General features: G+C 41.0%; 1 protein-coding gene and 1 non-coding gene across 2 annotated transcripts; both read right to left on the bottom strand.

The window, feature by feature from the left end:
• Nucleotides 1-289: 289 nt before the first annotated feature.
• CYP2J34 (cytochrome P450 family 2 subfamily J member 34) lies at nucleotides 290-27859 on the bottom strand. Its single transcript, NM_001244633.1, is given in 9 exon segments — nucleotides 290-869; nucleotides 3289-3427; nucleotides 9776-9963; nucleotides 10705-10846; nucleotides 12657-12833; nucleotides 15657-15817; nucleotides 16203-16352; nucleotides 19402-19564; nucleotides 27627-27859. Coding segments are annotated over 9 exon segments (1509 nt in total). The 5' UTR covers nucleotides 27837-27859; the 3' UTR covers nucleotides 290-690.
• On the bottom strand, nucleotides 313-419 carry LOC146402929 (U6 spliceosomal RNA). The gene has a single exon (XR_014808723.1). It is a non-coding gene; the product is annotated as a U6 spliceosomal RNA (small nuclear RNA).

Raw genomic sequence — 27859 nt, 5'->3', positions numbered from 1 at the left:
CTGTGAGCTAATCTGAGGATCTGAGGCAGAAGCAGGAGAAGCCAGCACAGTATTACCTAGGGCAAATTATTTCTGACCAAACTCTGAGGCTGCAACAGGGTCTAACTTCTAACTCTTATCGTCCATTTGGCACCACTTTGACCCAGACCATCTCAACAGGCCAGAAGCAAATCTCCATCTAAGGGAGGAAGCAGGAAGGAGGCAGATCACAGCTATGACTTTATTATGTGTTTTATGATTTGCAAATCACTTAAAGTCCATTATTTCCTCTGATTTTTACAGCTTTTTTTTTTTTTTTTTTTTTGCTTTTTAAAAAATATGGAATGCTTCATGAATTTGCATGTCATCCTTGCACAGGGACCATACTAATCTTCTCTGTATTGTTCCAATTTTAGTATATGTGCTGCTGAAGCGAGCACTACAGCAGTTCTTTCTTTAGAGAAGGAACCATAATCCTCTTTAAATCTCCCAGGTGAAAAGGCAAATGACTCACATACATCATAACTGATTTGCCCAGGGCCACACTGGAGATGGCAAAGCTGAGGTTTGACTCCAGGTTCCTCCGAGTGCAGTTCCTAGGACCTGTGCTCAGAGGCACTTCATGCTGTCCCCTCACTTCTGAGCAGGAGCCCCTGCCTTGGGGGAGGTGCCCATTCTCCCTGCTTTCCTTCCCCTCCCCCTCCCACAACCTCATGCCCTGTGAACAGCACAGATGCGGTAGGTGACTGGGGAGAGGGTCAGGCCCACTCTGAACTTGAGGCTCAGCTTCTCATTGTCTGGAGGCCTGAAGGAGAATTTTTGTAAAAGGGAAGTAAAGAAAACGAACAGCTCAGTCCTGGCCAGCTGCTCTCCAAGGCACGCCCGCTTCCCTGCAAGACAAAAGCGTAAGAGGAGTTACCTTCCTGGTGGTGTCTGTGCCCAGCAAGGACTGAGATCTACCATGTGTGGCAAAGCCCGAGGCTGGGGCGGGCCTGCTGGGCCTGGGGCTTTATGGACTCGGCTTGTTAGATCCCAACCACCTGGGTTCACCCAAGCCCAGAAAGCATCAATCCACAATCACACCCTCCAGAGCCTCCAGAGGTGGGCAGGTGAGGCACAGGTGTGAAGGTTCAGGGTGTAGATGGAGGAAGGGCGGGGCCTGGGTCGACTAGAAAGTGGCATTCAGCCTAAAGTCTTTCCAAAACCCATTAGCTAACAAAAAACATAAGTGCAGACAAAACCCAAAAGTCTGTGTTAAGGTTTTCAATTCTTAAAACTGTTGCAAAGTATAAGCAAGTCAATGTCAGAGTAAGGTTTCTCAAGTGTAAGGCATCTTTTCCTTGTGTCAGGTTTTCCTCCTTAATGGCTGGGACTCTCCTTGCCATGGCCCTTCCTGCAGGGCAGGCCCCCTTCATCAGGATGTGCTCTGACCCCCACTCAAGGTCTCTGTTGCCCCCTCCCCTTCCTAAATGCCCTCCTTGCCCCACTTGGGCTACAACACCCCACATTGGTCTCTACCTCCATCTCTCTTCTGTGGGTCTGAATAACTTCCTTTCTCCATAATGATACATTTTCATTGCAGAAAGGAAAAAGAATTGTGAAATGTATAAACACAATGAAAAAAGTCTTTATTCCCACAATCCCGACCAAACTCTTGCTAATGTGTTGACATATTTCCTCACTGTCTTTGTAAGGATTCTCCTGCACACAGTCACTGGAACTATTCTCTGTAATTAATTGTATGTTGACTGTGTTACTTTCTGTTTCCCATGTAATGAAATATTCTTGGAAACTCATTAATATATGCATGCCTCCATTTTGTTCTCTGCCTATAATGAGATTAGGAAATAAAATGATTAAATATCAGCAAAAGTGTTTAATCACTTGAAATATCCTTCAGAATGATCATTTTTATATAATTTAGTGCCTGTTTTCCAGCGGCATGCTTATTACCACATCTCTTCCCCCCTCCTGATCTCTTTACCCATCACAAATAGAAAAATGAAGAAATCTGTCAAAATGGCACCAAATCCACTTTATTATAAATACCCAAGTTTCTCATAGACAAATCTAGATATCACGACAAAACTGGACCCAGAGGTTCAATAACCAGGGTTAAAGTGAGGCTTCCATCAGTAACTAGTTCTGATCTATGAGTAACCTTTTATTCTCACATAGCTAAAATTGTCCACTAGTGAAACATGTCATATCGTCTCTCTGCTAACTACACTATATGGCTGAGCAGGACTCCCAGTAAGACAGCAGCTATGAATTTGCTTGTATAAAAGCATGAAAGTAAGGATTAATGTCAAAGCTTCAGCCTGGATTACAGCAAACATGGATCATCTCCTTGGTGCTTCCGCTACCTGGGTATCACTAATGAAATAGATCAAGTAACTTTACTCATTTATTAGTAAAATGAGAGAATTGACCTAGGGTTTAGGGGAAAATTTCTTTCTCAGCTTGTAACTTTACACTGGAACATAGACAGTATTATTTTTTTTTCTGCTTCATTCTTTTTCATCTACTCAGGGCTGAATGCTCAACATAACTGGTGCTCGAGAAATATCTATAGAATTAAAGAATTGGGAAATTCCTTGGAACAATTTCTGCAACATACCTAACTCAGTACATGAACTATATGAACAATTTTTCTCACTCATTTTACAATGTATTGGATTAACACACCCACTGGCTCTGGCTGGCTTGGAAACATGAGAGTTATCACCACATCCTCTTTCGTACCCTTCAAATTGTTCACCATGTAAATGTATTAACCAGACTCTTAACGTGTCATCATAATTTAGAAAGGAAAAAAAGGACCTCTTCAGGGGGCACTTGTATAGGGAAATCCCACCTAGTTAAGCCTGTGGCACTTAGAGTCAGTCCTGATGCCCATAATGAAAAGCAAGCAGCCCCTTTCCTTGTCCCAACCCATCCAATTCTTATAAATTGGCTCTAGTTCTGTGTGAGTAGGTGGCCCTTAAAAAAACTTGAGCCATTTAAAAATTCTATAAAGATGGAAAATATCCAACTTTCTTTCTGGGCAACAAGAAGAGTCTGAACTTCTTGGGGTCCAAAACAACATGAAGCTGAAATCTCCACAAGAGTGAGGCAAGGGCTCAGGAAGCAAGGGCATGAGTTCTGGTGATGCACTGCCCAGGGAATCCTGGGAGCAACCAACAGCAAGAGGGAGCCAGGCTGGGCAGGGCTAGCCTGAGATCTTCCAACTGAAGCAAAGACCCACAAGGAGAGGAGTGGGGAAGGGCTGAGAGAGGGACTCCCACATTCTTATTTATTGCAACTTACCTATTGAGAAAGGCAGAAAGGCTTCTCTTTTCTTAAACTTTCCATTCTCCAGAAAATGCTCTGGATTGAATGTGTCTGGGGTGGCCCACTCTGCAGGGTCCCTGTGCAGTGCAGTCAAGTTGGTCAGGACCATCGTCCCCTGGAAAAGACAGCAAAGACTCAGGCAAGGTTTGATTCATACAGCACCCCTGTGGGGAGGTGCCAGCATCTCCTCAGCTCCCACACCAAGGCTCATGAATTCCCTCAACTTCCCCAACCCATCATCCTCAAAGCCCAAGCCCTAGGACCCTGCTCTACACCATGCACAGCCTACCATGATGGACTGGAATTGGCTGCTGAGAATGTTACCAGGGAGGTGTGACTACTCTTCACTGCAGGTGGATCTCTATAGGGACCTGTCAGTGTAGAACTTGTAGAGAATGTGTATGCACCAAAGAGAGAATAATGTGACAGTGGCCAGTCAATTCTGTACCAAAATCAACTCAGCTGCTCAGGGAATCAGTAAGTATGGCCGCTCTTCCAAGGTATACAATGTCTCCTATGTCTTTGTCTTCTCTCATTTTCTTCACTCCAATGTCCGGTACAGTCCACAGAAGGTTTAAAAATAGATTTCCTTGCCTAAGGAAAGGAACAAGTACCCTCCCAGGGTCATAGCAAGAAATCCAGGAGTCTCCCTTATTGCTTCCTTTTCCCTCACACTGCCTTCATCCAACCCTTCAGCAAGGCTTGTCAATTTCACTTTAAATTTCTCTTGATTCTGTCACCTCCATTTAGGTCCACCACTGCCACCTTGGTCTAGGCAACCAGTTTGGTTATCCCTACTCCTGTAATGACTCCCTAACTACGTCCTGTGTCTTCTCTTTCTCCCTCCAATGTTCTTCACATTCTGAAGCAGAGTGAGATTTAAATAAGATTTAATCATGTCGCAGACATCCACTCACCACACCCTGAACTGACAGGTATCTTTCAATAAATTCCATCTCTCTTAGACAAATGGTGCATCACCTGAGCCCTGAGCCTCTCCTTTTGCTTTCACTCCTCCTTCAGGGAACTTCTTAAGTTTCTCAAACATGTCATGTATTCCCACTAATTTCAATGCTTTTTAAAAATGCTATTCAACTTGCCTGGAATGTCCTTCTTTCCTACTTTGTCAAGAAGTTAACTGTTAATCCTCCTTTGATCCTCAGCTCAAACATCACTTTCTTTTGGAAGCCTTCTCTGCTCCATCCTGCTTCCACTCCCCATTCCAGCCAGCCTGCATCTTTAGAGTAGCCAGAGGTTCCCCCCTCCTTAGGCTGTTATAATGGTTTGTAGTCCTCAATTTGCATGATTATTTTCCTCACTATTGTTTCCCCAGACCCGAATATTTTAAGTGCTTAATGAATGATTGGTGAATTAATAAAGAATAATAACTACTATTGTGAGAACTTTCTATACTATATACTATGTTAAATGTTTTACATGCATGACTTCACTTTACATCCACCTTATTTTTTCTTTTTTGTCTTCTTATTGCCACACCCATGGCATATGAAAGTTTCCAGGCTAGGAGTCAATTTGGAGCTGCAGCTGCTGGCCTGCACCATAGCCACAGCAACACCAGACCTGAGCTGCATCTGCAACCTACACCACAGTTCAAGGCAATGCTGGATCCTTAACCCACCAAGTGAGGCCAGGGATCAAACCTGCATCCTCATGGATACTAGTCAAGTTCATTACCATTGAGCCACAATGGGAACTCCACTTCCACATGTGATGTAGGTTTAAATGCATTTTTTTTGTGTGTGTAAAGTATTTGAATCTCTGAGAGGTTGGATAAAGTGCCAAGCATCAAATGGTGAGAAGAGGTAGAACCATGACTTGTACGGCTCCTAGCCTCTGCAGCATATAAGCCATGAGAAATCTCAGCTCCAAGCATGATTATTCAAGTCAACATAAAATAATCAGTGGTAGAACAAGTCTGTTGATCTGGGCTGTTATCCTGTAGCTAAGTGAATTCTTACGAAAAATGCAAAGAGCACCTGTGAAATAATTTCTACCCCAGATTTCACCAGTAGGATGGTCAATCAGGAGGAAAATAGTGAATGCAATAGTTTTAGAAATAGGTGCTTTTCCTGACTCTGCAGGGATGGTGATTGAGAAGTGTCCAATGAGGAAGCTCCTCTGATTCTGCTTCTTGAGATCATTCCCAGCATAATATACATAGAGGGACTGAGGCATACTGTAGTGGATCCACGATGACCCACCATAAGGCCATAAAGCCATCAGCCGATTTTTCAACAGAATCTCTGCAAGCCAGAAGGGAGTGGCATGATATATTTAAAACGATGAAATGGAAAAACCTACAAATTGGAATACTCTACCCAGAAAAGCACTCATCTAGACTCAGTGGAGAAATTCAAATCAAAAGCTTTAAAGACAGGCAAAATCTAAGAGAATTCAGCACCACCAAACTAGCATTACAATAAATGCTAAAGAAACCTCTCTAGGTGGGAAATAAAAGGCCACACTAGGAACAAGAAAATTATAAATGGTAATAATCATCAGTAAAGGCAAATATAAAATAAAAGTAGGAAATCATCCACACACAAATAGGACATCAAAACCAGCAATCATGAGGAGAGGCGAGTACAAATGCATATACTGAAAACACATTTAAAATTAAGAGACCAGCAATGTGAAACAATTTTGTTTATCTATAGCACGCCATATAAAAACCTCTTAGGAATCACAAACCAAAAATATACACACATTAAAAAGAAAAAGCAATCCAAATACAACACTAAAGATAGTCATCAAATCACGAGAAAGGAGGACAAAAGAGGAAGGGAAGAAAAAAGTCCTGCAATAAGAAATCCAAAACAATTAAGAAAATAGCAATAAGCCCATACACATATTCACAGTTATCCTGAATGTGACTGGATTAAACGGTCTAACCAAAAGACATAAACTGGCTGAATGGATACAAAAACAAGACTTGCACCTTTTCTGTCTACCAGACACCTACTCAGGTCTAGGTATACATACAGACTGAAAGTGAGGGAATGGAAGAAGGCATTACATGAAAATGGAAATCAAGACAAAGCTGGAGTAGCAAGATTCATATCAGACAGATTAAACTTTAAAATAAAGTTTGTTAAAAGAAACAAAGGCACTTCATAATGATCAAATGATTAATCCAAGAACATATAACAATTATAAATATATGCATCCAACATAGGAGCACCTCAACAGATAAAGCAAATTCTAAAATCTGTAAAAGGAGAAACCAACAGTATCACAATAATAGTGGGAGACTTTAACACCCCATTTATATCAATGGACAGATCATCCAGACCGAAAATCAATAACAAAACACAAGCCTTTCTCAACAGGAAAAAAACCCAACAACCTAATTGAAAAGTTGGCAGAAGACCTGAATAGACATTTCTCCAAAGTAGATATGCAGATGGCCAACAGGCACATGAAGAAATGCTCAATAGTATTAAAGAAATGCAAATCAAAACTACAATGAGGTACCACCTCACACCAGTCAAAATGGCCGTCATTAACAAGTCAACAAATTGGAGTCCCCGTCATGTCTCAGCAGTTAACAAACCCAATTAGTAACCATGAGGTTACAGGTTTGATCCCTGGCTTTTCTTAGTGGGTTAAAGATCCGGCGTTGCCATGAGCTGTGGTGTAGGTCACAGACGTGGCTCAGATCCCACATTGCTGTTGCTGTGGCATAGGCCAGCAGCTACAGCTTCAGTTTGACCCCTAGCCTGGGAACCTCCTTGTGCCGCAGGTACAGCTCTAAAAAAAAGACAAAAGGCAAAAAACCAAAAAAACAAAATACAAGTTAGCAAATAAAAAATGCTGGAGAGGGTGTGGAGAAGAGGGAACCCACCTTCACTGTTGGTGGGAATGTAAATTGGTACAACCACTGTGGAAAACAGTATGGAAGTACCTCATAAAACTAAATATAGAAATATAGAAATATCATATGACCCAGCAATCCCACTCCTGAACATATATCCAGACAAAAGCTTCACTGAAAAAGATACATGTACCCCTATGTTCGCAATAGCCAAGACATGGAAACAACCTAAATGTCCATCAACAGATGAATGGATTAAGAAGATGTGATACATATATACAATGGAATACTACTCAGCCATAAAAAAGAACAAAATAATGTCATTTGCAGCAACATGGATGGAACTAGAGACTCATACTAAGTGAAGTAAGTCAGAAAGAGAAAGAGAAAGACAAATGCCATATGATATCACTCATATCCAGAATCTAATATACAGCACAAATGAACCTATATACAGAAATGAAACAAACTCATGGACTTGGAGAACAGACTTGTGGTTGCCAAGGGGGAGGGGGAGGCAGTGGGATGGACTGGGAGTTTGGGGTTAGTAGATGCAAACTATTGCATTTAGAGTGGATAAGCAATGAGACCCTGCTGCACAGCACAGGGAACTATATCTAATCACTTGGGTTTTGTTGTTGTTGTTGTTGTTGTTGTTATTGTTTTTAGGGCTGCATCCATGGCATATGGAGGTTTCCAGGCTAGGGGTCAAATTGGAGCTGTAGCTGCCAGCCTACCACACAGCTACAGCAATGCAGGATTTGAGCCGTGTCTGCGACCTACATCACAGCTGGTGACAATGACAGATCCTTAACCCACCAAGCAATGCCAGGGATCGAACCTGGGTCCTCATGGATGCTAGTCAGATTTGTTAACCACTGAGCCTTGACGGGAACTCACTGTCTAATCATTTGTGATGGAACAAGATGGAGGATAATGTGACAAAAAGAATATATATATGTATGTATGACTGGGTCACTTTGCTGTACAGCAGAAATGAACAGAACACTGTAAATCCACTATCAGCTATAATAGAAAAAAATAAAAATCTTAAAAAAAGCCTTAAATAGCACATTAGACCAGATAGAATTAATTGATTTTCATAGAACATTCCATCCAAAAGCAGCAGAATGCACACCCTTCTAAAGTGCATCTGGAACATTCTCCAGGATAGATCACATCTTGGGCCACATTTCAAGCCTCAGCAAATTTAAGAAAATTGAAATCACATCAAGCATCTTTTCTAAACACAATGCTAGGAGACTAAAAATCAATAAGGAAAAAACCTGTAAAAAACACAAACACTGGAGGCTAAATAATATGCTACTAAATGACCAATGAATCACTGAAAAAACCAAAAAGTTCTTAAAGAAAAATGACAATGAAAACATGACAATCCAAAACCTATGGGACACAGTAAAAGCAGTTCTAAGAGAGAAGTTTTAAAATTTTTTAGGTGTTGGCTGCACCTGCGGTATGCATAAGTCATGGGGCCAGGGATAGAACCTGATTCACAATAGTGACTGGAGTTATAGCAGTGACAAAATTGGATTCCTTATCTGTTGAGCAACCAGGGGACTCTGTAAGAGGGAAGTTTGTAGCAATATAAGATTACCTCAGGAAACAAGACAGTCTCTTCAATAACTGGTACTGTGCAAATTGGACAGCTACATGTATAATAATGAAATTAGAACATTATCTTACACCATACACAAAAATAAACTCAAAATGGATTGAATATCTAATCGCACAAAAAAAGATGAGCCTGGGAATCAAAAAGGGTCTGCTTGTGAAACCCAACTTCTGTGATTTTGTAGCTGAGAGAAATTATGTAAGATTAATCACTCCTTGAGCCTTGGCTTTCAAAATTATAATGTGGGAATAATAGAATATTCTGAGGACTGATCAAGACATTTTGAAAGAGCCTGTATGGTCCATGGTGCATAATCACTGCTTAATAAGCACTAGTCCCTTTCTCTCCTGCTCTGATACTTAGTACTGCTCAGGCTTGGCTTGGTTTCCCTTGTAAGATGATAGTCCCATCATGGGCTTTAAGTCAGAGCTGAAAGGACACTTGTGAGGATATTATGTTAAAATCTCCAGCATTAATGTGATGTTCGTTCACATGGACTCAAATCCCCCTTCATATTTAAATATTCTATAATCCCAGGACTGTGAAGCAGAATTGTCCAAATAAAATCCAGCAGGTACACAGTCCTGTGAAAAGCTCTCCAAAGGCAAAGAAAAGACCTCATGGCAGAGTCTGACTGAGAATTACTGCCTGCTGTATCACCAGGAAGATTCACAAAGCACCTCATACAGTAAAAATGTCGAGCAACCTCACAGCTAAGAAAAGCCAGGCTTTGCCCAAACATCTTTGACCCAGGAATTCGCCTTCTCCTCCGTAACACCTATTAAGATTTACCTGAAGTAATATTTGAAAATCATATATGCATAAGTCATGGGGCCAGGGATAGAACCTGTATTAGTATTATATTAGGTATGCTATCTATCTCCCCATTTCAGTGATTCCTGAGGACAAGAATACATGTCACTTTTCCAGTTGAGATCCCTACCATTTTAAAAGTATAATTGGAGATCTGAGGCTGCAAGTAGGACCCTAATTACCTTGGGCAGGTGGTATCCAGCCAGGGTGGTATCCTCTGCCACCTCCCTGGGCACATTCAGGGGGATGATGTTGCCCATTCTCTGCACCTCGTGGATGACAGCGTTGGTGTAGGGCATGGACTCTCGAGCTGCTGTGCTTGGCTGCTGCGATTGGCCAAGCACCCTGTCAATCTCAGCTTGGACTTTCTCTGGGAAAGCAGAGGAGGTTCCATTACTCTATTAGTCCATAACTCTCCTTGAGCCTGGTTAGGCTAAGGAGTAGAATAACCAGGATCATGATGGCTAAAGTTATAGTAGGTTCTATAGACTGTAGCTTCTCAAGGATGATATGAGGGGAAAGTGGGCCCTGGTTTAACACATCTGGTGAAAATTCTTTCTCTACAACATTCCTGCTGCAAATTAATAAAACTCTTTGAGCTTCAGTTTTGTTTTCTTATTAGTGAGGATAAATCAACTTTTATCTTTAGGATGTTTTGATATTTACATGAATTAAGTTACAAGAGCATCCAACACATGAAAAAAAGATCTGCTAATTGTTCCCTAATATCTCTTTTCCTTTTTTTTTTTTTTTTACATAATAAAGATTGCTGTATATCTGTTTGCTCAGCTAAAGACCATATTTTCCAGATTTCATATGCAAGTAGAGTGGAGCTCTTTCCTGGAACTCACCACAATATCAATGGACTTCACTGCTGCCCCCATGGACTCTGCTTTCCTGAGGACAGGGAACTGTTATATGTTGTTATGTGGACCCATAAACATCCTGATAGAAAAACTGAAGAAGGTGCCTGGTCTCAAGTCCACCTGGCCCTGTGACTGCCTACCTATCTCCCTATCCTACCAAGATAGCCTCTGGCCCCACCTCCAGGGCAGTGGGTTCCAGAGGCCCCATCCTGACCTGGCCCAGGCCCACCCACTGATGTGCTCACCTTGGATTTCAGGATACAGGGCCATGTACAGCAGACCCCAGCGCAGTGTGGTTGACGTTGTCTCAGTTCCAGCAAAGAAGAGGTCCAGGGTGGTAAAGATGAGGTTTTCTTCCTGGAAACTTGAAGTAGCATTGCCCTTATGCTAGAAAGTACAGTAATAATGGCTTATTCAGAAATTTTCTGGTTGTCATAACACACGGGGTTGGGGGGGCATTCCTAGAGAGAATGTGGAAGGAGAGACCCCAGGAGAAATGATTTTCCCTTTGGCCATTTCAGGAGGCAAAGGCTCATTACTGCAATTTCATTAGCATCTCCTGCTGGAAGCTTTAGATATCTTTGGTGGGTGAACATGAAGACAATTTTTTTTATACCTATAATTTGGACAATCTGTATGCTAGAAAAACAGCCTCGGGTTCCAATATTATCCACATCATTGACTATCTTTATGACTTAAAAAGTTACCAAGCTCTCTGTTTTAGTCTCCTGTTTCATAAAATTGAAATAACAAAACTACCCCCTTCAGATGGCATTGTGAATTACTTGAGATGGAAAAGGTAGAACTAAATGCTTTACTGATACCAGAAGGAATAAACTGAATTTCTCTGAAGTGAAACAACTCTCACATCTCCCCATTAATCTTTCTGTTTCTAGGTTAAACTTCTCTGATCCCAACAGCCATTTCTCATGGCACTGCAGCATTTCTAGCACCTTCCTCCAGAAGTTTCAATGCATCCAATTCCTCTGCGTGTGGTCCCCTCCTGCACACCTTACAGCAAGTGATGTCTCTTCCTTAGAGAAGTCAATGTTTCTATTAATGTTATGCCAATAAGGTGAAATAAGAGAGCAGATGGAACAATATCCGCATTTCTGTCTACTCCAGGTGAAGGAACAAATGGTCTGATGGGTCAGACATGATGACTCTGAGGCAGTGACAGGTATGAACCAGAGAGGTTACTATGGTAAAGGCAAAACATTCAATTTGGCATTTTTCCTGCTTCTTTCATATCATACAGGAAAGTGGATGTTATGAGGATGAGGAAGGAAAAGTCCCTCCCATTCGAGGGTAAACTCTGGCATCTGATTCAGTTTTACTTCTGTTCTGCACTGGGGAGCTGGGGGAGGGGGTAGGAAACTGGGCACAGGTCCGAGTGATAATGAAATATTACTTGTATTTCCTTTTGTGTAAAGCTCTTTCAGACATGGGTAGAGGTAGACAATAAACTATGAAAAGGCAGTGTTTGGGCTTTCCCAAGACCTCTAGCAAAATACTGTGAAAGCTTTACCTATGTTTTTAATTGTCTCATCAATTCTGAGTTAATGTCATTCCTATACCATATGAAATATTGCCTCTATTTTTGCTCCCCTGTGCTGGGCTGAAAAGTGAGCCACAAAGATGTCCACATCCTGATCTCCAGAGCCTGGGAATACTTTATGGCATAAAAGATATAATTATATATAATTAAGTTGATGTAATTATGTTAAGCATCTTGATATGGGAAGATTGTCCTGGATAATTCCTTATAATGTCTTCTCTTATAAAGACTCTTCTGATTAAATTGGGCCCCAATTTAATCAGAAGAGTTTTTATAAGAGCCAGGTCAGAAGGTCTAAAGAGAAGATGTGAGGATGGTGGCAGAGATGATGATACATGACGGCTTTGGAGATGGAGTAAGGGGCCGTGAGTCAAGGAGTGCAGGCTGCCTCTAGCAGCTGAAATATCAATCAATAGGTTCTCCCCCAGAGCCTCCAGGAGTGGCAGCCCTCCCAATACCTCGGTGCCAGCCCAGTGACACTGTTTCAGACTTTTGATCTCCAGAATTACAAGAGAATGAATTTGTGTTGTTTTAAGCCTCCCAAGTTTGTGGTAATTTGTTATAGCAGCAATAGAAAGTAGGAGTACCCTCATTTGTTCTTGAAGGACTAATTTCAGGAAACAACTCTGGCTTCCTCACCTTTTCTATTTCCTGGAGGTAAGCGTCAATGAAATCTCTTGCTTCAGCAGGATTCCAATCTCTCTTGTGGTTTTCAATCACACAGGCAACAAATATTTGCAATTTCTCCCAGTTACTGAAGAGGGTTTGGTGGGGTCCAGGGAGGAATTTCATTATTCGTGGAAACATATTGTAGAGCTGATTGAGAAAAACAAAACGAATCACAGAGACAAGGTGGTTCTAGTTTTCCACTTTTGAGGACAAGGAAACCATCTTCTTTATCTCTTGTCTTTGCTGACACTTAACATTTGGAGTTGCCCTTGACTCTTGTTCTCTCTCTCAACCCTCTTTTCAACCCCTTGGCAAAGCATTTCCACACTCCATCAAAGATACAACCAGTTTCAGACCTCTTCTCACCATTCCACCTGCTTTGTCATCCTTGTACAATCCACTAATGTTTCTCACCCGGAGGCTGTAAAGCCTCCCACAGTTTTCCTGATTCTATACCTGACACCCTTCCCAGACTATTGTCCACTGAGCTGCCAGGGGGATCATTTAACAATTTAATCGGACTATTTCACTCTCTGGCTTTCAATCCTCCAGTGAATTTCCATGGCCTTTAGACAAATTCAACATCATTCCTGTCCTGGAGCTCTACGGGAGCTGGCCCCTCCCACTCCTGTCACCCCCTCTGCCATCACTCCCGGCCATCTCACCCTCTCTTCCTCTTTCCAATCCAGTTCCATGGGTCTCTGTGGTCACATCAAGGATGTTCATAGTTAGGCCTTTGCATTTGCTGTTCCTTCCATCAAAAGCCTTTTCCACTGGAATCTCTATAACTTCAGCCTATTTTTTCATTAATATGATATTCCAATGTCACCTACTTCGACCTGTCTTGCTCTATCATCCTGTAAGCAGCAGCACTTCTGGTACCCTCTTTCTATTTCCATTCCGTCATTGTATTTTTTCTCGGCAATTACTACAAGTATGTGTGCGTGTGTGTATATATATACACACACACACATACATAAATGTATATATACACATATGTATAATAATGTATATATGTACATATGTGTTGATAAAACATATTTATCTAATCTTCCTACTATACTATAATCTCCATGTAGGAAGACATTTTTAATAAAGTCAATTCTGAGTATATTTTCTCAAATAATATCTGGTAGACAATAGATCACATAATATTAGGGAAAACTGTCTAGTCTTAAAATGATAACAGATATGGGTTTGAATATTAGATTTGCTGCTTTCTGGCTATGTCTTTGGTAATAATGATTATTATGATGATTATGTGTTTTTTTCAGTATTTAATTTGCTCCCAATGGGGCCTCAGGTAATTTTTATGATCAAATGACATGAGATCCACACAGCACTTAACACAAAGCCAGTGACCACCATGTAAATTTGCTTACACATTCCTATTGGCTGCTTCCATATCAAGGTGCTTAATTTCATCTTTAGAGGATTGTTGTAAAAATTAACTGAATAAAGTATGGGCAGTTGTCCATCCAAAGTGCCTTGTCTATTTTGGGTCTCTAAGAAATGCTTCTTTACCCTGCCTCACTGCCCCATTTGACCTTCCCAGGAATTTCTTTTCCCTGGGAACAGTAGGCTGGGTACTCAATTAACTCTCAAGACTTCCTGGGTTCTGTCCTAGCAGGAGGGAGTAAAACAGAATTAATGAGTTGGGGACTACCACAAAGTGAGACTATGGAAGGCTATTCAAAAATAACATTGATAGTACTCATAATAGCTCACACTCATTATGCCTCTTTAATGTGCCAGGAATCATGGAAACTGCTTTATCAGTTTTGGTGTGATGGGTCCCTAAAGCTCCAGGCAATGCTGCTTGTCAGGAATAAATAAAATAAATCTGCTTTTAGATGCAAGAGGGTTTATCTCAACACCTGGCATTGATTTTCCCCTCAAAACGTCCTTCAAATTCAGAAAAGTGGGTGAGAGACCAAGAAGCTGAGCAGAGTTTTTGACAAACTAAGAGATCTAGCAGGACAAGAGTGGAGGCCGGGACCCACCAAGGATGGGGTGAAATGTGAATTCCTTAAATTCATACCCTACGTGGTTGGTAATATCAAGTATTGCAACCACGTAGGGTATGAACCACTTGGGAAAATTTTAAGTATTTTTATGTTCAGGTTTGTCTATTTATGTATGTAGGCTGCACCTGTGGCATATGGAAGTTCCCAGGCCAGGGGTTGAATTGGAGATGCAGCTGCAGGCCTAAGCCACAGACACAGCAGTGCTGTATCTTGGCCTCATCTGCAACCTATGCTATAGCTTGTGGTAACGCTGGATCCTTAACCCACTGAGTGAGGCCAGGGATTGAACCCAAATCCTCATGGATACTAGTTGCGTTCTTAACCAGCTAAGCCGCAATAGGAACTCCTGCCTTCAGGTTTACGTGCAAAAGAAATGAATGGATGTGTCCACACGAAGGATGGGACAAGAATGTTCATGGCATAACATCCCCAAACTGGAAATACCCCCAAACTGGAAATATCCTAAGTGTCCATCACAGAGAATCAAATAACAAAGAGAGATCTAGTCATACACGAGAAATTACCTAAAATAAAATAGGGCCACTAACATATGAATCTCTAAACAATGTGCCAAACGAGAGTCAGGCACAGAGGGTACTTCTGAGAGAGGATGGAGATGGTGGGCTAGGGAGACACAGGGAGAGGAGGGACTCAAAGGTGAGAAGGTGCTTCTTAAAGAAAACAACATAAGTGCATAGGTGCGTGCAACGTGAAGTTTTGTACTTTACATGAACGTAAGAAATGTTCTTTGTCTGTAGGAAATATTTGAAATATTATAAAAAACATTAAAGTCAACAGATTGATTTCAAATAAGTATATGTTGAAGTCGATTACAAAAGCTTACATTTCAACTAAAAAAGAAAAAAAAAAAAAAGAAGTCCCCATCTGTGTCTGACATCAGCCCATCACCTTTATCCAGGATAGGAGGTGAAAACCGCCTCACCTGGACCTGCACTGATGTGTGCTGACATGTGACCTCATCCAACAGCCTCAGCAGCTCCTGGAACTGATCATCCTGGTAGTCAAACCGCTTCCCAAATGTGATGGAGCAAATGATGTTGGAAACTGCATTGTTGATTTTGAAGTGAGGGTTGAAAGGCTGTCCTGGAGGCAGAGGAAGAGATGGACCCTTCAGATGGCTTGTTTCTATTTCTTCTCAGAGACCCCTCTACATGATATATGACATATCAAGTTCAGAACCACCTCTGAGACTGTGACCCCTGCATCCTATTTAGAGTCTGACACACAAGCAATGCCTAGGGAGTCAAACTGATGGCCAGCATTTAAAATCATCAGTATGCTCCATATCCATCTTCTTGTGCATAATTCTCAAGCTCCATGAGGGAAGGTCATGGTTAACTCTGCTCTCTTATCCCTGCAGTGCCCTATGCTGTGCTGGATGCAGGACAGGCACATAGGTGATTATTGGGCATCTGGTTAGTGAATGAAAGAACCACAGACCCCAGCACATGTCCTATGACATGCTCACCGTTCTCCTCTCCTATTGCCTGGATGAGGTACTGAGCCTCTTCCTGAATGCGTTCCTCTAAGCTCTTCTTTCCTAAACCAAAATTCCTCAGTGTTGTCAGGGCGAACCTTCTTTGCTCCTTCCATACCTGGCCATTGGACATGATTAATCCTGGAAAAAAGAAAGTCAGCATTATGAAAAGAAATCCAAGAGGACCCATGGGGGACATGTATCAAATGGATTCTGGGAGAAGGGCATTAAAGCACTTGCAAACCATTCAGAGAAATAATCCCAAAGCAGTGAATATAATGGCTAGCATTACTGATTGCTTTCAAAGCCAGGAACATTGCATTTTTAATGCATTGTGTAATTTAGTACTCACAAAACTTCTCTGAGAGGTTTTTACTCATTACTGACACCTTCTACCCCCAATTTTGTTGAGAAAAATAAGGCACAAGGGAAAAAATAAACTCCGCAAGGTCACAGTGTTAGTAAGCAATTGAATCAGCATTCAAATTCAAGTCTGCCTGAGTCCAAAGCTATGCTGTGATCTAAGTATAGCATTATATAGTATAGTATGACCTTATTTGTCACCTAAGTTTATATAACTATTTGTTATATACTAAGAAAGTTATGTACTAAGAATGCATTCATGGATTAGACAAATTCCATACTTACAAGGAGGCAAGTGTTTAAGCTGAACCTTAAAAGATAAGTGAATGACCCAAGCAACTAAGAAAGTGTAACAATCTATACTGACAAAACAACAGAGGCAAAGGGGAAAATTGAAATGGCCCTTCCTGCTATCCAATTAAGGGTCCTTTTTTTTTTTTTTTAGATTAGACTATAGTTGATTTACAGTGTTGTATCCATTTCTGCTGTACAGCACAGTGGCCCAACCATACATATATATTCATTCCTTTTCTTATACCGTCTTCCATCATGCTCTACCCCTTAAAACTGGACATAGTTCCCCATGCTATACAGTAGGACTCCACTGCCCATTCATTCCAAATGGACTACTAACCCCAGACTCTCCATCCATCCCATTTCCTCACTCATCCCCAATGGCAAACACAGCCTGCTCTTCCTGTTCATGACATGTTTTGTACATAGGATCATTTGTGCCATATTTTAGATTTCATATATAAATGATATCATATGGTATTTATCTTTCTCTTTCTGACTTACTTCACTCAATATGAGAATCTCTAGTTGCATCCATGTTGCTGCATGTTCACCACAGCACTATTCACAATAGCCAAGACATGGAAACAACCTAAATGTCCATTGACAGACGGATGGATTAAGAAGATATGGTACATGTATACAATTGAATACTACTCAGCCACAGAAAAGGAGAAAATAATGTCATTTGCAGGATACTTCTTAATCTCATCTTGATATGGGAATGGCATGAGACACTCTTCCATGGTGTTCACGACACCACAATTCTCCAATTTTCCTCCTAATTCTCTGACCACAAAGAACTTCCCATATCTTTTGTGATCTTGTCTGCTTTTATCAAATTCTGAAATGATGAAGTTCTTCAAGATTAGGTCTGAAGCCCATCCTCCATTTCTAGGAAAATTTCATCTCCTAAAATTTTAAATAACATCTACCAATAGTGAACATTGATTTCTGTTCTCGGCTCCAGACATATGTTCAAGAGTCTGCTTGACTTTCCTGGCTTAAAAGTCAGCATTTCCTTGACAGAATTCATGATTTGTTCCATTAAACTCCCCACGCAAGCCAGCCAACACCTTGTCTTCTTCCAAGTGCTCCTTGTTTCCTTTACCCACACATTTAAGCATCTGCTTTAAATCCATGTATCTTCATGGCCAGACCAATATCCTGGTCTAACCTACTCTACTATCATTTCCTGCCACCTCCCTAGTTGAAGAGACCATCTTCTCTAATCTAAAATGCTGCAATAATCTCTAGGTCTCTTTATTCCATTCTTGACATTGCTGCTGAGATAAGTCTTTGAAATGTACCATGTAAATATGATGATTCCTTTTCTACTTACACCATTCAAGAGTTTCCATTGTTATTAGGATAAAAAGGAACACCCTTAACAAGAACTTTCATGAGCTATTCCTGGCCAGCCTTAGCCATTATCTCCATTTAATCACTGTGCTTGTAACATTGGTCACCTTTAAATTCCTCAGTTTCGGTCCTTCTTCCCACCTTATTTTTATTTTTATTTTTATTTTACTACACCCACAGCATGCAGAAGTTCCTGGCCCAGGGATCCAGCCTACACCACGGCAGGGACCCTAGCCACAGCAATGACAATGTCAGATTCTTAACCCTTTACGCCACCAGGGAACTCCAGAGACTTTTCATATTCTATTCCCTCTGCCTGAATGCTTCTTCGGTTTATTAAAATGTCACTTACTTATATTAGCTTTTACTGATTAGGTGCCCCTAATAGGTGTACCCTGCCCTTATCTTCATAACATTAAGGCCTAAAATTACTAGTGTGATTGATACTGTTTTCCTGAATGAAATGTAAAGCTCAGAAAAATAAAGATTTTGTCTGTTCTACTCGAAGTAATAGCACTGGTGTCTGGCACAGGCTTCATATGGCAGATGGCATATGGCAATACATTGGATGAAGAGTTAATGGATAAAAACATTTCAAAGGGAAATTGAGAAAAACATGGCGCTTTTGTCAAAGAATTGGTTTGGCTTTTTCATTTAGATTTTTAAATGTGTGTATATTTAATGATCATTTTAAGTATTTATGTCAAACTATTGAAACATAGCCTGGAAGACTCAAGACACCTAGTGGGGCACAGCCTTAATAACAAAGCATAAGGAACCAGAAGCAGGAGGGGTCATACAATCAGCAGGAAGAAGCATCCATTTTCCTAGAGTGAGAGATTTGAAAGGAAAGCAGAAAGAGAGATTGAAAATGCATTGCCTCTTCTTCTGCTTAAAAACTCATCACGTCATTGGGTGATGTGGATACTTGTTTATCAAATATCCAGAGCAAGTTCATGCAGCTGACACAACTTCTCCCAAATCCTTGACATCAGTGCTAATCCTGCCAGAGCCTTGAACAGGGAAATGCCAGCACTCAGTTTCCTTTAGGGGCGGGAGTTTTGTGATGGGCCTGGTCCCAGGGAGTGCCAGAGAATTATAGTTGCAATGGCAGCTTTCACAGACCACAGGATATCAAACATATGCATCTTCCATTAGTCCAGAGACTTACCATTTTTCTTAAAGACACGTTCTTGGGTAGGAATCATGGGGCGGTTTGCAAAGTGTTGGTCTTGATGGACAAAGGCTTCTTTGATTAAGGGCAATCCAGTTATAACAACTGAAGAAAATACACTGGAATCCAGGCTAATAATATTCCCGTATTCCTTCACAAACTGAAAAACAGTAAATAATTAAATATGCAGATATCTGTGTATCTAGGAATGGAGGGTGTGTGTAACTGGGGAGGCTTGTATTGAGGGGAGCCTGTGTGTGCATGTGTGTGTGTGTGTGTGCATCTCATCTGAAGGGAATGTTCCTTGTTTCCATTTTCCTCCTCTCAACTAGACTTGAGTTGGACCCACTATAGGACTTGGACATTCCTCATAAACATCTATTCATATGTTTAATCTCCTCAAATTGAAGCTTCCCCATGTGTCCTAGGAACCAGGCATAAAGCTATCACTATAATAAAATCAACAGGATCTCTATAATAAATTCAACAGGAGTCAAGTGAAGGCAGTGCATTTCAGTACATGTGACTCACCAGCCAAAGCTAAGATGTGTTGAGTGAATGTCTGGTGGAGGGAGCATGGACTTGTTAGTAAATCTCATCTGTTTGACCAGGAGAGAATGTCCCCTTCCTCAACACGTTCTAGGTGACAGAAAAATCACCATTGGGCTGGTCCAGGCATGGAGATGAGCACATAAGCTCCAGAGCCATGTGTACATATTAACTCCATGGTTGAAGCTCTGAGCTCTCAGAACAGTTGTTTCACTTGTTTTCAGCCTCAGCTCCCCAGCTATAAACTCAGGAAACTTTTTCTCCCTCAAAGCTCTCTGTGAGGAAGAAATTGAGAGCAACAATGTGAAAGGCACTTTGTTTTCTGGTACCTGGCAGAGAGCCACTTGAGGCTCTGGGGAATGAATGGCCCCTGTGTGCAAAGTGACATGGGTGCACTTGCTTATGGTGACAGAGATGACAGAGCACAGGATGACGTGTGAGAGAGGCTCTCGTGGTCACAGACAACCACATGCACTGGGTGCCATGACAAGCACCTTTCATGTTGTATCTCATTTAACTTCACAACTACCTAAGGCAGTAATAATTTTCTTCCACTTTCATAATGAAAATGAATCATAGCAGAAGGAACTTAGCCAAGGTGACAAAGCTGTTGGGTGTTGGAGGTAAAATGGCAGGTATTATATAAGATTTCAAGACAAAACCATGAAACTGAGATAGAGCTAGGACCTTAGAGTTTAGTGGATGTGAGAGAATGAAAGTGAGAATGAGAAAGAGGGGGGAGGAAAGTTAGAGTGTGTGGGTGTGTCAGGAGGGTACACAAATGGGCAGGTATGTGCAAGGATGGCTTAAAGTGCAGTAAATGGCCCTCAATCAAAATCTCCCTGACTTATTTATTTAAGAGACGAATCTCAGTCGACCCTGCCACTGCCTTCGGTCTGCAAGGCTGTGTCTAGCTGCAGGCTATAGTATCAAACAAAACGTCTAACTTCTGCCAGTGTCTGTGGGCCCTCCTCCCCAACCTCCCAGCACTTACGTTCTCCATGTCACTCTGAGCTCCCTGGACTATGTCACCCCATCAGAGCAAATCCCATGGATCTAGTCTCATTCCACCATTCTGCTCCCATAGTAAAGACTGAGCCTGAACTCATTGTCCTTTTGGAGCCGAGACCCCCGTCAATGTTTGTTATTAGCACAGTATGTCCTGTCTTATTAGAAAAGGCAGAGCCATGATTCCAATGCAAGCTGGTTGGCCTCTAAAGTACACATCTTTGTTGTAAGAAATGAGTCTGAATACATCAAGATTTTAAATTTCATCTTGCTGAAAGCCTAGATGAAATTCTAAGGTTTTACAAAAATAATTTCATAACTAATGCAGAATAAGCAATAATGTTTTTTTTTTTTTGAACTGCTGAAAATCTCAGGTTAAGCTAAATGACTCCTAACTGACCATGTACACAACTCAGAATCAGTTTGTCCTTGGAAGGAAGTGAGCATGCCATTAACATTTACTGAAATGAAATCCTTCAGAGTTTTATCTGTCAACCCTCTGCTCATGTATATTTCTAGTCTAAGTGAACTGGATAAACACTTTCATATGATCAACTATGTGAACGTGGGTAGGTCTCATGACCTCCTGCAGCCCTGCTACCAATGACGGTGATGTCCACCTATTCTTAAGTGCCAGTCACTGTGCCAACTGCTTACATGGAGGTAAATGGATGGCCCACAGTCATCTCAGAAGACTTTACAAGACAGAGAATAATTTCAATGCAGGACAACAAACAAGTCTTTCTAAAAAATAAATAATGTAAGGGAAAAAAGGAGGTTAAAAGTAAGGTGGTTCAGGAGGCTAAAACAGGCTTAAAATCAAAAATGAAAATAGAAAAATAAAGAGAAAAAGGTTAAAATAGTAGCAATTTTGAGCAATAAAAGGCAAATACAAGTAATAGAAGACAGGAAACAATATTAAGGACAAAAACATCAAATGTAATATTAAGCACTTAATAAAGTAGAGCAAAATGAATATTTAGAATAAAAAGATAGAAAGCTGAGAGTGAGACAAGAGGTTGAACCAGGAGACATAAAGTTGAGGGAGATTCTATTTGATCTCAGTTCTTAAACTCAAAAACCAATTGAGCAAAGACACAAAAGGAGAAAAAGGAGACAAGGCAGAGTGAACCATTTCTTACCCCACTAGCAATTGAGAGGGTCTATTCCTCTGATCACTCAGTAGCACTGAGCAATGTGTATGTGTGTAGTGGGGGAGTCAAACACAAGGGGAGATAAGATTCTCTCTCTCACTCACTAAATTATATATTAAAATATTGTCTCAATGTGTCTGTATTTCTTTTGTAATTAAAAGCTGTTTCTATCCAATAAAGCACACACAAAAAGAAACCCAAGGGCATTTGAAATAAAGCTTGCTAAGTAATTTGTGCACTTTTTGACTGATAGAATCCTTTGAAAATCCAGCCTCTGTCATGGATCTGCTCTCCAGGAAAATCCTATACCATGAATACAGTTTGCAAACATCCAGTTTCAGGGGTTCACTAGGGCCCTGGGGCCCACAGACTTCTGCTAAGACTCCTGGTTTCACAGGAGTTCCTGGGGTTATACCAGGTTTCTGAGGACAGTCTGTAGAAATCAAATTCTAGTTCAAACCAATAAGTTTTTATGAAATGCTTCAGAGTTGTCAGGCACCTTCTGACTTTGCTCTAAGTGGGGGCAATACCCAGATCAATATGTGTGGTGTTTTCCTAATACGTCAAAGTCTCTTGGGAGAGGCTGACTACAGAAAAATTAACACATAGCAGAAGACGATATATGTTCTTAATGCTGGAGCAAGGGGCATGAAACTACTGAAAGAAAAGGTTAATTTCCACACCTGATATGGGAGAAAAGTTTTAAAAGGAGATGGTATTTGGGCCAGATCCTAAGTGAAGGTTAGGGTGCCAACAAAGGACATATATCGTGAAGGCAAAGACTTTTTAGTATGTGTAAGTAGCATGTACAACTGCACAGACAGGAAAATGTGGGCTTTCAGGAACAAGTGAGCTCTCCTGTCTAACTAAAGAAAAGAGTCATTAAAGAGCACATGAACCTTGTAGTGGGTCAGGTCTAGATGCTAGGGGTACAGGTCCTTAAGTTTAAAATGCTTGACATCTAATGGGGCATATACATAGGTAATTGATTCGTCTCATCATTCTTAACAGTAAATTATTAAATGGGAGAAAGTCAGGAAGCATATAAGGACCAGGGACTGTGATAGTCTTCTAGAAAATATAGCTCTGAGTAGGGAGATGGGAGACAAGGTTGGCAGGGTAATGTGAGCTGGAACAAGGATGTCAGTGAAATATTTTGGATGTTGTTTTATTTGCAATTAGAAATTTGAATAGGTGGAGTTCCCATTGTGGCTCAGTGGTAAGGAACCCAACTAGTATCCATGAAGACATTTGATCCCCTGGCCTCGTTTAGTGGGTTAAGGATCTGGTGTTGCCCTGAGCTTCGTGTAGGTTGTAGATGCAGCTCAGATCCCGTGTTGCTGTGTCTGTGGCTCTGATTTGACTTCCTGCCTGGGAACCTCCATATGCCATGGGTGCAGCCCTAAAAAACAAAAAATAAAGAAAACTCAATAGGAGAAGTAATTTAATGAGTGCTTAAGGATTTAATTTTGAAGTCATACAAATCTGTATTAAGTTTCTGCTTGTTACTATCTGATTTTTGGTCAAGTTATTTAACTTCCTTGTGTCTCAGTTTCCAAATCTATAAAACAGATATTACTAGATCTCATCTTTGGGTTTGTGTGATAAATAACCACAATACTAAAAGTAATAATCACATTAGTATTATAAATCAACTTGGAAGTGTATTTTAGCAAACGAATACTCTCGTAAGATAGGATAAAGGAAGGGAGGGGAAGTAGCCAGAGAGTGGATTGATGGAGCCCTGCAGTCGGGCCAGATAAGTGACGCCTGGTGTGCAACCAACCACTGGCTTCCCTTGAGTTTATTACTCTAAACTTTTGAAGAAAGGGTGAGAGTGGTAGATATAGAAATAAGCATCAACCATGTGCTAGGCACCCTGGCAGTAAACTGATATTGATGGACTTATTTGATGCTTATAATACTATACAATGTATTCCTTGTTTTCAGAAAAAGAGGCACAGAGATTCATGCATAGCTGGTGGGCATAAAGTTGGGCTTTCTCTACTAAGTCTGTATGTCTCATCCTTAAATGAAAGCATGAAGGTATTCTCTGTCTCTCTTCCGAGTGATAGCTGGCCACATGAATTCCCAATCAGAAACCACATTTCCCAGCTTCTCTAGGTGTGGCCAAAGAGATGTGAGTACTGGAGATGTGTACATCTTCTAGGTCATGTCCCTAAAGGAAAATTGCTTCTCACTGCCTGAACCCTTCACCTTTCCGTGGACCAGAACTCGCACATGGTGGTGTTGCAGGACCAGAGAAACAAGATAGAAGGAACTGGAGTTTCTGGATGATCTTGTGGTAAAAAGCAGCCTTCCCGTCCTCATCTCCCTGCCTACATCTGAACTCACTTGTGAGAGAGAGACAAATTTCAATCTTTTTACACCACTGCATCTTGGGGTCTTTTTTGTTGCAAGCAGCTCAATGAATAGCCTCACTAATATATCTACCTATGCTATCTTCCATTTCCTCAACATAGTCCAATAAGATTTTCTCTTATTTACATAAATGCTCCTCTAATAAGCCATATAGCTATGGCAGAGAAAAAATATAAAATGGGGGAAAATTAAATGAGGTTTCCATAATACTACACAAACAGGCGAGTTTCCTCACTGCCCTCTTACTGTGTTTTAGCTCATGTCATTTTCCATACTTAAAAATCTCTTGTCCCCTTTACTCCATGGAGCCACTTGCCCACCATTCTTTTCAAGTTCTCAAATTTACTTCAACATTCCTTGGAGGTTATCCCCAGGGTTTCTCATTCACAGTGATCCCACCTAATATCATCTTATTTGGTTACCAAAATATCACACAACACATTTCATCATACAATGCCTTGTACTGTGCCTGCCCCATGATAAGCAATTCATAAATATCTGTTGAATAAACAAATCCCTGAATAAATCAATTTTGCTGTGACGGTATCATGAAAAGTCAGGTAGTGTAAGTAGAGACTTATGTGGGAGTCAAATAGTGCTGGATTCAAGTCCTTGCTTGGCCATTATCAATTTTGAATAACAGGCGAATCACTTGACAGTTTTCAGTTAGCTTCCTCAGCATTAAAATGAAAACAACATCAGAGTTCCCTTGTGGCAGAGTGGGTTAAGGTTCCTGTGTCACCGCATCAGCTCAGGTTGCTGCTGCAGGTTCAATCCCTAGCATGGGAACTTCCACATGCTGCGGGCATGGCCAAGAGAAAAAAACCTGGAAAGAATGTCAGATGATACAATAAGCTATGTATACATGGCATGTAAACTCTACAGCATGTACATAAAAAAACAATACAAAGAGATGTACTCAAAAACACTACAGATAAATTAAAATGAAATTCTCAAAAAATGCTAAGTGACCCACAAAAAGACAGGAAATGAGAAATAGAGGAATAAAAAAGAAAGTGAGACACAGAAAACAAATAGCAAAATGGCAGATTTAAGTGTTATATCGACAATTACATTAAAGATCTAAGTTCACCAATTAAAATGTAGAGATGGGCAGAATAAAAAAATGAGCCACCTATATACTATCAACAAGAAACTTATTTCAAATCTAACCATATAAGTAGGTTAAAAGTGCAAGAATAAAGAAGCATATACTCTGCTGATACTAATCAAATGACAGCTGGCGTGGCTATAGCATGTCAGCTAAAGTTCAGACAAAGAATATGATCAGAGATAAAGAGGGGCATTACATAATAATTAAAGAGCCAATTCACCGAGATGACATAACCATTTTAGTATGTATGTACTAAGTAAAAGAGCTGGCAAATACATAAAGGAAAACTAATAGAACCGATTAGAGACATAGACAAACCTGTAATTATAGTTGGAGACTTAAACATGCCTCTTTAGTAATTAGTAGACTTAGGAGATAAAAAGTTAACAAGGGTACAGAAGGGCTAAACATAACAATCACCTAATAAGATCCAGCTGACATATCATATAGACTACTCCACTCATTATCAACAGAATATACATTCTTTTCAAGTATGTAATGGGACTGTATCTTAGGTCATAAAACCAACCTTATGTGTTTTTTTCAAAATTGAAATCACACAAAGTATGTCCTCTGACCACAATGGACTCAATCTGGAAATCATTAACAGAAAAAAAAAAAAAAGAGGAAAATCTCCCAATACTTGGAAATTAAACAACACTTTTTTAAAACAAAGGTACAGGTTTAAGAGCCTAGCTTTAAAATTCTATGGACTAATCCTGTCACTGAGTGGTATCAATTGGGTGATTCTCCCAGAATGCGAAAAAACCTTATCCAACTTGAATTTATATCATGGGCTTTTGTTCAAAGTGTTCCAGGCATTTTTAGGGAAAGGGGAACTACTACTTGTTGAGCACCCGCTATAAGCTATATTAATATTGAAGTTTCACTCTTTTATCTAATGTTTACAAGCATCTATCACCATGCAGTCTGTTAGCAAGGCATCTGTGCTGAGAAGCAGGGAAGCAGCTGAAGAGTCTCAAGAAAATGTTGGATGTTGGAGGGAATTTTAAGGACCTCAGAGTAGCCACTGTTAGGGAACCCTGATGGGAGATGATTATAAAGAAGTAAAAAGAGGCTACAAGAAGGGTGCCTAGTGGTTCCCTACCTGCTATGAACTCTGGGAAGAAGCAGGAAGCACTAAGAAAGTCTAAGCAGAAAAATGATGTTTAAACATGATGAGATGGAGGAGACAAGATCCTTGTGGTGCTCAGTTCTTGTGGTGATGGGAGGAATTCAGCTGAATAAAGATAATTTAGGTAGTAGTATCACCACTTTACACATGGGAAATGGAGCCTCAGAAAGGGAAAGTATAGCACCCCCCCAAGGATAATAATATTTTAAACAACAAGGCGATCATACCATAAATAGGATATTCTGCTAATAAGTAACAAGACGTTTGGGTTATTTCCATGTCTTGGCTATTGTGAACAGTGCTGCAAATGAACCTTTCCACAGAAAAGAAAATCATGGACTCGGAGAATAGACTTGTGGTTGCCGAGGGGGAGGGGAGGGAGCGGGGTGGATTGGGAGCTTGGGGTTAATGGATGCAAACTATTGCCTTTGGATTAGCAATGAGATCCTGCTGTTCAGCACTGGGAACTATGTCTAGTCATTTATGATGGTGCATGATAATGTGAGAAAAAAGAATGTATACATGTATGTGTAACTGGGTCACCATGCTGTACGGTAAAAAAAAACAAAAAACAAAACTATTGGGGAAATAACAATTAAAAAAAATAAGTAACAGGACGCACAATTAAATGACTTAACATATCGTTTCTGCCACATTTAAATGGTAAACAGTTAACAACGTTTCACCCCTAGAAAAGGGAGGTGGAATCACGTCAGTTGATGGTGAGGAGAACCAGGCTCAAAGCCGGGTGGACCCGGGTTCCAGCTTTAGCGTCAGAGCTCCCCTCCCCCTCCAAGTCCTCTCGCCCTGGGTACCCGGAATGGCCCTCGTCCTTCAAATCAGGGTCAGGACCCGGCCAGCCACTTTTGCTCTCTCCTACCCGCTGAAGTGCCAGGTGTCCCTTCTCAACGTCCAGATGGAAGAAGTTGCCTAGGAAAGGCAGGCGCGGGGGCCCAGGCGGGTAGTTCTTTGGGCTCCGCCTTTTGAGGAAATCGGCAAAGAAGAGAAAGGCGACGGCACCCAGCAGGAGAGTGCTGGGACGGAGAGCGGTCCAGAGAGCCTCAGCCAGGAAGCCCAAGGCCGGGGTCATGGCTGCGAAATCTCCGGCAGTTC

This window comes from Sus scrofa, chromosome 6 (assembly GCF_054392235.1).
Source record: "Sus scrofa isolate SSC_HxYL_T2T_F1_AM1 chromosome 6, Sscrofa_HxYL_maternal_Yorkshire_Landrace_v2.0, whole genome shotgun sequence".
NCBI lineage: Eukaryota > Metazoa > Chordata > Mammalia > Artiodactyla > Suidae > Sus > Sus scrofa.
Note: the sequence above shows the minus strand (reverse complement) of the source record. Positions and strands in the feature narration are given on the sequence as shown.